This window comes from Lontra canadensis, unplaced genomic scaffold (genome assembly GCF_010015895.1).
Source record: "Lontra canadensis isolate GAN:19392208 unplaced genomic scaffold, GSC_riverotter_1.0 scaffold158, whole genome shotgun sequence".
NCBI lineage: Eukaryota > Metazoa > Chordata > Mammalia > Carnivora > Mustelidae > Lontra > Lontra canadensis.
In genome coordinates this window covers 331090-344650 of record NW_022631152.1, presented here as the reverse complement: position 1 = coordinate 344650, position 13561 = coordinate 331090, and the positions used below count along the sequence as shown (strand labels likewise).

The window sequence follows — 13561 nt, the reverse complement described above, 5'->3', positions numbered from 1 at the left end:
GGCTTTCTGATGGAAGAGATCAATGAATTTAAAAGATACACAATTTTGTGTCTTTATAAGTCACCTTTCTGCACTGAAACATGAAAGCTCCATAAAGTAAGTTAATATTTTGCTTTCAGAGAAACAATATTACTTGCCTTCATTATAAATAAATAGACTTCATGTGAGACAATGATTTTTTCAAATTAAAGAACTAAAATAATCCTATTAAAACCAAACAAAGTTACTTTATGTTCTCACATCTTTATTAAAGTACATAATCCTGGCTGAATAATAACTCTTATATTTTTATATCACATATTTGCCTTTCAGTAACACATAACACACTTAAGGCAGAATTACCTTATAGATAGCCTCAACTTCTAAATACCACTACACTGATTCATACAAATAGCAAAAAACACATTGAGGAGCATTTACTGATATCTTTCTTAGTCCTTATCTTTAGATTAAAAAACTCCATAGTAAGCAGAATTCCCATAAAATTCCATTTTTGAGACAGGAAACAAACAGTACTACTGCCTTAAAATTGCCTTTATCTGATTTGATTAGATGAAGTTATTAATAACATAACCTTTAAATTTCTGGGGAACACCAACACTTTATATTCACTCCTCAGAGAAGACTTGATAGCAAACAAAATGAGGAGCCATTATCAAATCATATTGCTAAGTATTACATTAACTTACAATTCTACTTATATAATTGTATGCATATCACAGCTAACAACTGCTATTTAATATATCCAGATACATCCATAAGTATCCTTTGGTTGCAGTAATATGAGGAGGCTATGCAGCACTGAAGGTTCATTCTCTGGTCTTCTGGTTGTTAGTGTCTAAGTGGAAGCTTCCAAACCTATTTGGTGATTCCGATTTTGGGACCTATATCACAAACCCTTCAGGAGACTAGTGGCCTCAGGTGGAAGAATCTGAAGACTGGAAGGCTTACAATTAAGTTAGAGTTAACGTTAGCAGAACTTAGGGAAATAGGAATGCAGCCAGAATCACTTGATATTTATTAGAAATAAAGATTCATTAAATCATTTCTCTTTCAGAAAAATATCTCTAAAACTTGTATATTTCCAAATGTTCTTTTTTTTAAAGAACATATAAAATTAAGATATTTGTGAAAATAAGCCAGTTTCAAGTAAACTTGTTTCTCTTCATTGTTCCCCTTGCAGAGGAGTTCTTCTCAACAAGCACAAATACACTAATCTTTAAAGCAAGACAAATTCTTCTGTGCTAAATCTTTTTAATCTTTTCTTTTCATCCTCTGAGAAAAGGTCTTCTTCATTGGTTGTAGTAGATGTAAAATCATAGTCTCTGGAATGACCATTTACAAAAGTAAATAAGGGATATTTCTCCTTAGAAGAAATTCTCAGCATCTGTAACAGAAAGTACAGAAAAATCACTTATGCAAAAGTGCACACTAGGACCACACGACGAAATCTAATGTTTTAGCCCTGAATCTCTCTTGTTAGTTTCTCTCATTTACATTTATCCAGTACCACTGTTTCACTGTTCTGGCAAAAGACAAAAGGTTAATTAGCATTGCAGAGTTTACTTATAGCTAAATACCTGCTTCTCCATTTAAGAGTAGATCATCAAAATTAAGTACATTATCATTCACTTCCTACCCCCCCACCCTGCCAAAGTAAGTCTTCGAATCACCTTCTGTGATTTAAAGGTTTACTAAAGAATCAAGATTTCTCTTCTTTTGGTAGTAACAGACAATAAAACAAAATGGTATTACTGACTATGGTAAAATACTATGAAAGACTGTTACCATTACACAGAAGAAAAACCATTAAATTGAGTCAGAAGGCCCATTCTAAACTCAGTTCTACAACTTACCTTGATGAGACCTTGGACAAAATCACTCTACCTGACTATCATCTATAAAATGCAGCAAAAGATATCCAATCTTCTTACCTCAGAGAATTGTTAAATTGGCCAAAAGCAGTAATAAAAAGCTATTTTTAAAAATTTAGTCTTTTCATAGTCACATATTTGAAAAAATACTTTTTCAATAATTTGGTAAACATGAAAAATAGTGTTGTTATAGATAGTAATAATCCATACCTTACATATTACCTTCTTAAAGCTACATAATTCAAAAGGGAAAAAAGCAGTACCTGGAATTTTGTGACAAGACCCAACAACCTTATAACCTTTGTCAATTTGGGATTCGTTAACAATCCAGCAACCCATTCTAAACCACTTTAAAAACTTTCTTTTAAATAAATTCTATTAAAAAATTAAAACATTAAGAGTGAATAAAATTTTTGAATGACATTGTGGTAGAAACAAACTTTCCTATGGATAACCAGCACCTGTAAGGATTCTGAGAAATTTATGTGAATTACAGAGAATGCTGAAAAAATACCAACAGTATTTACACATCATTAATCATGATCAATTAATTATAATTTGTTTCTAAATTTGTTTCTAAAGGATAATTTCAGGGGTAAAAACTAAATTCTCCCAAATGTCAATATTCAACTGAAGGATCATCAAATTCTTATATATATTTATAGATTCTCTTGAAATATGGCTTAAATAAATATATAGCTCTAGCATACAGATACAATGTTAAACTTAAAATGTTTCAATGAGACGGTTACTATGAAATACATTTTTTAAACTGAATGGGAATGAACCATTTAAAAATAATTAAGTACTTAGAAAAAATTGGATGTAATGAAAATCATAACCTATTATTCAAATTGCTCTCCTAAAGTACACATTGCTCAAGTTTATTTTATTTACACTATATAAAAAAAGGGGAAGAAAGAAGGAAAAGTGCAGAAGATAAAAATAATGTGATCAAGCCTCTTTCACCTCCAGCTAATGGCTGGAATACAGCTGAAAATTGTTGTCATTTTATATTCATTTAATGTTACTTATAAAAGTTAGTATCTAATGGGCATTGTATCATTTTCAAATCAGCACAACAAAGCTAATATTATCATCTCTTCATCCTTTCTTTCAAGATCAATAAAGAAGTCATTTAGGTTTATTAGCAGCTCATCAACTAAGATTCAAATCTGTGACCCAGGGCAAAATGTCAGAAAGGGGCTCTTTGTCCTTTAATTACAAAATATACCTACTTTTTGCAAACTCACTTGTAGTGTTAAGGCCCCCTTATATGTATTTATTGATTTAGGCTTTAAGAACTATAGTTTTTCTAACTTTTTTTTTTTAAGGGGGGAAAATATCTTTATTTCTTTCTAAAATTGACCAATGTGACATTTGTTTTCTTTTTGAACTTGGTTACCCGACACCATATTTTCTTTTTTTCATTATTTTTATTAACATATAATGTATTATTTGCCCCAGGGGTACAGGTCTGTGAATCCTCAGGCTTACACACTTCCCAGTACTCACCATAGCACATACCCTCCCCAATGTCCATAACCCAACTACCCTCTCCATAAACACCACCCCCCCCAACCCGTGCCCCCAACAGCCCTCAGTTTGTTTTGTGAGATTAAGAGTCTCTTATGGTTTGTCTCCCTCCTGATCCCATCTTGTTTCAAGTTTTTCTAACTTTTCTTGATTTATTTAAAATATTTTAGGGGTGCCTGGGTGGCTCAGTGGGTTAAAGCCTCTGCCTTCGGCTCAGGTCATGATCCCAGGGTCCTAGGATCTGAGCCCCGCATCGGGCTCTCTGCTCAGCCGGGAGCCTGCTTCCTCCTCTCTCTCTCTCTCTGCCTGCCTCTCTGCCTACTTGTGATTTCTGTCTGTCAAATGAATAAATAAAATCTTTAAAAAACTTTAAAAAATAAAATGTTTTAAAGATTATCAAATGAAAAATATATTAAAGGCTTATTCAAATGAACTGAAACTTATATCCACACAAAAACTTGCTTTATTCAGGATTGCCAAAACTTGGAAGCAACAAAGAAGTCCTTCAGAAGGTGAAGGATAAATAAATTGGTACATCCAGACTATGGAATATTATTCAGCACTAAAAAGAAATGAGCTATCAAGCCATAAAAAACATGAAGGAACCTTAAGTGTGTATCACTAAGTGAAAGAAGACAATCTGAAAAGGTTACAAACTGCAAGATTCCAACAATATGATGTTCTGAAAAGACAAAATTATGTAGGTAATAAAAAGACTCATGGTTATCAGGGATTAATAGAAGGGAGAGATAAATAGGTGGAATACAAAGAATTTTTAGGGCAGGAAAACTATTCTGTATGATACTATAATGGTGGCTACATATCATTATACACCTTTTCAAACCCACAGAATATATTATACCAAGAGTGAACCACAATGTAAACTGTAGACTTTGGGTGATAATAATGATGTGTCCAATGTAGGTTCATCAATTATAAGTCATGTCTAGTGGGGAATTTTGATGGGGAAGGAAGTATATAGAAACTTTCTGTATTTTTCACTCAGTTTGCTATGAAACTATAATGTCTCTAAAAAATAAAACCTATTTTAAATATATATATTAAAGGACAAGTGAGTTGGGCAGTAAGGTAGGTGATAACCTATCAGTACATAAATATGATATGACAGGGAAGAAATAATTTTAGAACATAAATACGGAATGCCAAAGGAAACATTAGAAATTATTGAGCTTACTCTCATTTTATAAATGGGAAAACTGAGCTCCCAAGGATTTAAATTACTTTCCCAAGATGACGTAACAACAGCAGCAGCAACAATAAAAAGAGATCAACTAATAAGGAATTATTGGGAATATTAGGCCTCAACCACTTATCAACGTGCCTTTTAAACATTTTTCCCAGCTCCTAAGCACCCTATCAAGAATGTTTTTTCAGACTTGTTAAAAAAAAAAACAAAACACTGATTTGAAAATTTGATTCTAAAAACTTTTATCAAAAGTGAAAACTTTGGTCTTCCTTTCTTATATTACAAGTTAAAACTAAGCTTAAAGTCGCTCCATGATGGATTACATAAAAGCTACAAAATCTAAACTAGATTATCTATGACACAGGGTATTATCAATTGAGATATTATACAAAATAAAAGATAATAATTTGGGAAATTATATAATGTTAAAAGAAAAAACAGGATATAAAGCTATATATAAAATTTAATCTCAATTATGTTAAAATCATTTTAAAATGTATTTTCAAAAGGCCAGAAGGATATACAACAAAATATAAAGTTTTCTATGAACGAAAGACTTAGTGGTGATTTTTTTGTTAGACTTCTCATTTCCAAACTTTCTAACATATATATCTTAGTTAGGAGAAAACCATTTTTTAAAAAATTTAAGATAACGGAGTTTACTATTTCATGGTTGCTTTTCAAAAGGTGACTCAATGGTTTGCTCAACAATAATTTTAGAATAGGCAAGTCTTCTGTTGTATTTTAATAACCTAATCAAAGATACACTAAAGCGGCTTTATTACCTAAAAGGCAAAATCATTTTTCAGGAGGTCAAATAATTTATCACATTTTTCCCATTGCTAAGTTGACAGGTTTCAAAATCTAGAAAGGAAAAAGCTGGAGGACAGAAGTTAAGCAATTTCTTCCTCCATAATGCTCGTAGGTATAAGGAAGAACAGAAATAGAATAAGGAGATAACCTCTTCTCCCCAGGTTAAAACCATTAGCTCTAGCCTCTGCCACCACACATGTAAAATTATAACCAGTACAGAGCAATCGAGACCTATGTGGTCTATATTCAAAACTATATTCACAGTGGAGCTACATTTTATGTAGTGGTTAGGTTCTAAAGTCAGCCCACTATGTGAAAATCAAACAGTCAAAATCAGTATAATTAAAATTATCTCCAAAAGGCCTTTAAATTGTTTAAAGGGTGTTATACATAGTCTTGGGTGTACAACCCTATTCCATAACATGTGTACAATACACTATAGCCTATATTAATTTAGAGTATGTAATAAAAAGTACACATGGAAAAACACGTTCCTGTTTTATTGCAAGAGTTCATGTAGTTGAACTGAAATAAGTTAAATGAGCATGTGATACTCACTCACCTCTGTTTTCTCTCTGCTCAATCTTAAATTACTGTAACCCAACTTTTACCCTTTGCCATACTGAAAATACTCTCTTCTGGTTCTCAAATAAAAAAAGCTTTTATTAGTTCCTATTCTCTTGATAGTTTTATAGTAATCAACACTGCTAAGCATTACTTTCTTAAAATACTCACTTCCTTTGATTTCTGCAATATTTTGCTTTCCTGTTTCTCCTATTCTCTAAACTATTTCTTCTCTATCTCCTTCATTGACTCTATTTATTCCTACATCCCAAAATGCAGATATTAATCAGTTATTGATCCTTTATCTTCTTTATATATTCTATATTCTCAAAAATATTATCTACTCTTAGTTTCAGCCATTTCTCTGTTAGGCTTTGTTATTATCCATAATTTACAGTTGAGGGAACTGAAAAATATTGAGGGGTTAGGTGACTTGTGCAAGTTCACATAGCCAGTAACTCACAGAACCAGCATTTAAACTTCAGCAGGCTGGTACTCTTATAACCACTATACTATACTGCCTCCTACAGTAAGTAGAGGCATGCTGCAATATCAACTCAAACTGATGATCATTTCTGCCTCCCCAAATTAGCTCCCTTCCAAACTTCTCCAGGTTTCTACCATTGACAACGTCATCTTTATTAGTTAGGAATGGTTTTTGTGCCAACTGACAAAAAGATAAAATACAGCAATGGTTAGGTACCAGGAATTGTTATCACATAACAAAATGTAAGACAATGCTACCTTTGGTTAATTGATGTCAAACAGTTCCTACAGTTCTCTTGGCCTTTCCCTCATGGTCACAAAGAACTACAGAAACCCCAGGTGTTGCGTTCACATTCAAGGCTGGGGCAGGTAGATATAAAGGGAGTGACAGAACCACATCTAAATCTACCATTTTATCAGAAGAACAAATTTTTTCCCAGATACTTCCAACACACGTCCCTTTGTATTTCACTGGCCAAACTGTGCTTAAATACAAGGGAGACCAAGAAAAATGAATATTTGAGCACACTGTTCCCCCAAATTACAGCAGGATTCTCTCAGCAAAGCAACAAAAAAGAGAGGTGGATATTGAACAGGTAACTAACTAATGGTGCTTACACACCATTCAGAGAGGAGAACTATGATAAAAATAAAACAGGGTAATGTGGTAAGGAAGGCAGGAAGGCTTCTGTAGGTTCTGTGGTCAGAAACCAAACCTTTGAGACCCAAATAATAATAATACGCAATCACACATTAGAGTTCTAGGAGAACACTCCAGGTAGGAAAATCAGCTAGTACAAAGGCCTAAGATGCCAGTACACTTAGCACGTTCAGAGAACAGAAAGAAGGCTCGTGTGGCTCAAGGATAGAGAAAAAAAGAAAGAATGGTTGGTACATGAAAGCCAGATGATCCAGGCCCTTGTTAGCAGTAACACTCTACTGTAATGTTTCTGCTCATGAAATTCCTATCATCTAGCTGCCCTTCCTACTTTCTTTCTGATCATACATACTCAGTCCTCAAAGTTCCAGCCCAAAATCCACTGTCAAGTACCTCATTCTGAAGTGCTTATGACTTTTTCCAAAGTTCTACAGATTTGTGTAGCACAAGGATTACAAACATGGACTATGGAACTTAGTCTCTGCTAAAAACCTGGCTAATACCTACAAACTGTATGACCCTGGGCAAGTTACTTAACTAGACTGTCTCATTTTCTTTAGGCTGTAAAATGTCAGTATTGATAGCATCTTTGCCACAAAGTTGTTGTGAGGAAAGCACTCAGAAGGTTACCTGGCCTCTAATATGTTGGCTATTATTGCTGCCATTATTATCACAATGTTAGTATTTACTAAATATATTTTTACAGTCATTTATCTTTAATATCCACTTCATGTCTTCCCAATAAACAATAAGCCCCTGAAGATTTTGAAAGAAATCAGAGTTCTTATCATTAAAACCCAGAAAAAGACCTATGAAAGAAAAATATCCCTCAAATTTCACTTGGAAAGTATAGAACTAGGAGGGGAAATATAATCATGAACATAAACCTGACACACTAAGGTGTTTACAAAAATACATTTACCAAATAGCAATGGGTATGAGAAACTGCATACCACTGGAGAAAAGGGAATGTTTGTTCTAGAAGAGGAAGCAAACTTACTCTCTTGCTTTGTGAGATGGAGTAAAAGGTATGTAGAGAATGATTCCAACTCAATATAAGAGATGCTTTTTTAACAATAAGGATCTGTCCAAAAATTGAAAAGACTTTCAGGAAAATACTTAGCTCACCATTACCTGAAATGAAGATTAGATAGTCAACTGTCCAGACCAGGTGGATTGATGGATAAAGAGGAGACTGTAGAGAATAGTGTTTATGAGCGCATATTCTCAAAGTCAAAGTGTCTGAGGTTTGAATCTCAGCACTATCATTTATTAGTTGTGACCTTTTATGAAGGTTACTGAACCTCTATAAGGACAAGATTCGTCATGGAAGGCAGCTATACCACCAAAGTAAGATTCCTCATATGTACAAGGGGATAACAGTATCTACCTCAGAAGGTTTGTGTAGATTAAATGAGATAATATATATCGGGTGTGTAGCACAGTATCAAACATATGGTAAGGACTCCACAGATGTTCGCTTTAGATTGAATAACCCCTAAGATCTCCTATATATCCAGGATTCAATGGCTATGATATATGTTTGTTCTATAGCTAGAGGACAGCTGGATACTTGTAAATATTTTTATTATAATTTATAAATTAAAAATTTATAATTTTTATTATTTTATTAAAAATAAGCCCTAAGATCTCTTAGATATCCGGGATTCAATGGCTGTAAATGTTTGTTCTATAGCTAGAGGACAGCTGGATACTTATAAATATTTTTTCCTGTGTGAACAATTCATTCCATAATCAAACAATTTCCTAATACTCACATTTTTATTTGAGATTTTCTGCTCAAACATCAGTACTATTAGGTAGTTAAGTTTTATCATTAAAAAATAGTATTTTATTTTACAATTATCTTTAGGCTGAGAACAGTGAAAAAAAGGAAGAATAGGGGATGTGAGATAAGATAAAAATAATCTACATCAGGCCTTTTTATAAGAGAGCAGAGCAGTGGAGACATAATCTAAGTCAGGGATTGTCAAAGAGATGTGTTGGCAGGATACTTATGAAAAGGGAGCAAATTCACCCTGCAGAACTAGGAGAGTCAATTCAATAGGAAGACCTAACAATACTAAATTTGTATGTAATCAAAATATACAAAAAAAAAAAAAGGCAAGAGAACTTGAAGGAGAAATGAACAAACCCACAATTACAACTGGAAACTTTTTCACATATCTTACATACTATGCAGGAACAAAAAGGACATGAAAAAATTTAACAACACAGTTAACTACTGAGAGACGAGAGAGGGAGGGAAGGAGAAGATTGTTAATAAAAAGATCAGAGACAGGATTAAACAGAACTGTTCAATAGAGATCCTAAAATCTAAAGAAGTGGAAGATGGAAGAGGTATTGTTTTAGATGCACTCCCAGTAAACCTGACTTCATCATATTCACCTGACTTCCAAATTTTCCACCTCTCTCAATTCTCCCAGACCATTTGCTTCCCTATCCAGAGAAAATCCATGATTGACCATTTCAATGACATAAAAGATACTCCTAACTCTACCAGAAATTCTGCCATCTCTATCACACCAGACTCTATTGCTCATCTTATCTGCTCCCAATTCAAGGTTTCAAATTCTTAAAAGCAAGTCATGAAGATGTATCAATTAGGTTCATTGTAATTAGGAGGACCCTCACCATTCTCTTGCAGATTTTTACCAATTTTAGTGTGGTAGGTTTAAATAGGGCAGATACTGTGGACCATGTCAGACTTTTATCTGGACATTAAGGAAAATGAAATGGATATACTTTATAAAATTTGTACTCCCCAAATTAAATTATATGTTTCCTGTTTTTCTTGTCCATAACACTATATTTTTATGGAATTTAAAATTTTTGTTATCCACTTATTTGTTGATTTAATGTTCATCTTGTCCACTTAGACTGTATGTTCATGAAGCTAGAAGTCATAACTTTCTTGTTCACAAGTGCATACCCAGCACCAAATAGTCATTCAATATCGTGAGTACTTACTATGGGCCAGGCAGTGTTGTAGATGCTTTGGGATACATCAGTGACCTAAACAGGCAAAACATTCCTACCCTTGTGAAGTTTATATTCTGCTGGGGAAGACAGGTAATAATAAATATAATAATAATATATATATAATATAATAAATGTAACAGTAATATAAGTAAATTTTATAGTGTATTAGTGTATTAGAAAGTTGTAACTGCTAAGAAAAAAATAAAATGACTAAGGTAAGAAGGAATGGTGGAGGACACTGCACCTTTAAATAAGGTGGTCAGATTAGGCCTCACTGAACCACCTTAAAGGAAGCAAGGATTATCAGTCCTACGGATAATCTGAGGAAAAAAGCATTCCAGTCCAACATAACTTGGGTAGATATCTGCAAGGAGGCCAACATGACTAAAGCAGAGTGAAAGAGGGTAGAGTAAGGGATGAGGGGTTGAGGTGAGGGAATGGGGCATGGAAACATACATCATCTGGGGTCTTGGAGGATATGGTTAAGAACTTTTTATTTATAAGTGAACTGAAAAGTCAATGCAGGTTTCTGAGGAAAAGAGTGGTGTGCTTTGACTTTGGTTTTTAAAAGATCAGCGAGGCTGCTAAATCAAGAATAGGTTTGTGGGGCTCTCTGCTCGGCAGGGAGCCTGCTTCCTCCTCTCTCTGCCAGCCTCTCTGCCTACTTGTGATCTCTGTCAAATAAATAAATAAAATCTTAAAAAAAAAAAAAAAAAAGAATAGGTTTGGGGGAGGGGGTTTAGAAACAAATTAGGCCATTGCAGACCGCAATACTATCAGCAGAGATATGAAAAGTGGTCTGATTCTAGATATATAATTAACATCTAATTGGTTATAGGATATGAGAGAGAGTAAGAAGGTAAGGATAACCCCAAGCTTTTGGCCTTAGCAGATAAATTTGCCCTTAAATGAGAAGAGGAAAATTATGAGCAGAAAGAGGCTTGAAAAGGAAGATCAGAATCTGATTTTGGAAATGTGCATCAGACATACATAGGATGCTGAATGCATCTGGACATATGTAATCTATAACTGGAAAGAGAGGTTTGAGTTGAAGACATGATCTTGGTTTTAGTTGATTTATATTTGATATTTAAAGCTATAGGACTAGAAGAGATCACCAAGATAAAAAAGACATGAGAACTGAAGACTAAGCCATGGGGTGTTCCAACATTAAGAGACTGGGGAGAAGAGCAGACAAAGGAGAAATGAGAGGGAAAAACTAGTGAAGAATGAGAAAAACCAAGAGAGTGGTTATAGAAACCAAATGAAGAAGATGTATGAAGGTGTAGTGAGTGTTCAGCTATGGCAAATATTAATGTCAGGATACGTGGGATAAAGACTAAGATATGACCAATGGACTTAGCCATGTGGAGTTTTGGCAGAATGGTAGGGGTGAGAGCACTCAAATCTTGTTGATTACCTGAACTGCCATATTAATGAACTAATAATTTTTTTCTCCTAGACACTCAGATGTAAAGCAGACTTGTTTTGGGGCTCCGCCTTTGACTTGCCCTCAAAACATCTTGATCTTATAGATTCTACCTTCACAAACTCTCTGAACAGTTCCTTCCTCTCCCATCCCACAGCTCTGTCCTCATCCAAGTCTTTGAAAAAAGCATTACAAATCAATGAAGAAAGGTTAGCTTTTTAATAAATAATGCTAGAACAACCAGTTATCCATTTTTTCCCAAAGAAGATGCAGATCTTAAGACATATACAAGTTTTAAATGTGAAACATAAAACTTTTGGAAGAAATGTAGGAGAAATTAGGAATTCTATTTATGACTTTAGTTATTACAGATTTCTTTGATAAAAAATTCAAAACCCATAAAGAAAAAGATTTACTAATTTGACAAAAATTAAAAACACCCTTAACAAGTGAAAATAGTAGCCTGAGAGAATATATTTACAACACATACAGCCAACAAATGGTAGTATCCAAAATTATAAATTTGATTTGATTTCCTTCAACTCAAATAACCGTACAGAGAATTAGAGAAAGGGAATAAATAAAAAATTCACAAAAGGGGAACCAAAGGACCAATAAACTTTGGTAAGATGCTCAATTTCACTATTAATCAGGGAAATACAAATTAAAACTACAAAAAAATACTTTGTAGTCATATTTATATTTATATCCATGAGATGGATAAAAGTATAGAAGTCTTACAATAACAAGTGTTAATAAGGATGTGAATCATTGGAAATTTTCATATACTCCTTGGTATGATCACTTTGGAGAGCATTTGACAATATCTAGCAAATCTAAAAATATGCACACCCTGAGACCCAGCAGTTCTACTCTACTGTGTCTAGGGTATCTACTATAATAATCCCAGTTAACATAGTACATGTAAATGAAGAGATAAGAACAAGGATATTCTTAAAAACATTATTTGTAATTGGAAAATGAAACAAGGTAGATGATCATTAACAAAAGACAGTTTAAATAAAAAGTAGTAGATTGTAAAATGCACTACTATTCAGCAGTTATGAATAAGCTAGACCAATCCATATAGATCTAATTTCTAAGTCACTATTAAATGAAAAAGCAAATGGCAGGATATATACATTTTCATATAAACATATCATTTGTGATAAATTTACTAACACACAAAGTAGTATATATTGTTTATGGATATATATATAAAGTATGAATATTATATACTAACATAGGATAATAGTTACCACTGGGAAGAAAGGAAGAGAATAAGGTTGAAGAAGGTTAAAATGCTTCAGTTATATATGTATATTTTTCCCTTATGCTCAATGGTAGCACATGGGTATTTATTATGTTATTCTCTATATTTCTGTATGCTTGAAATTAAAAAACTAATTTAATAAAATCAACATATTGCTAAATTACAAACCTCTTCAGCCTGGCATTCAAGACTCTCCACAATATTATCCAACTTCCTTTTCTAGCCTCATCCTTTGCTATTTCCTACAGCAGTGTTTCCAAGCCTTGGACACACATATACCCTCTTCATCTTCATTATTTTTTTATGTATGCCATCTCTGTTATGATTAATGATTCTTTTTTTTCCACAGTTTTTAACTTAAATAGCCTTGTACAAATCACTAATTAACAGGAAATCAAATGTTTAACATGCCAGTTATATTTTTCTAATATGAATATAAATAAATACATATGGATTAAAATATGTATCCTGGTGCTACCTAAAAACATCAAGTGGCACACTTTGGTTTGCAGTCTTACACCAATGGTTCTCAAATTTGGAATACAAGACTACTTGGGAGGCTTGTTAAAACTGGAGACTCTCAGGCCATAGAGGATCCTAATTTAGGGAGTCAGAAGACAGAAATCCTACTCTACATGTACCCTTGGCACTAACAAATTGGACTATTTGCCATTCTCTAGTCAAGCTCTACACTTTCCTCTTCCAATATGTTTCCTCT

The 13561-nt window shown here is 33.4% G+C and overlaps 1 protein-coding gene across 2 annotated transcripts in view; it reads right to left on the bottom strand.

Moving 5' to 3' along the window:
• Positions 1–226: 226 nt before the first annotated feature.
• The window catches only part of ATG4C (autophagy related 4C cysteine peptidase), a 79301-nt gene continuing 65966 nt past the window's right edge, over positions 227–13561 (bottom strand). Inside the window, exon 10 of one of the 2 annotated variants that reach the window (XM_032844848.1) lies at positions 227–1387. In XM_032844848.1, coding sequence (XP_032700739.1) covers positions 1220–1387 — 168 coding nt within the window. In that variant the 3' untranslated portion in view covers positions 227–1219. The remainder of the gene's footprint in view (positions 1388–13561) is intronic. The other variant, XM_032844847.1, reaches the window with a different exon arrangement.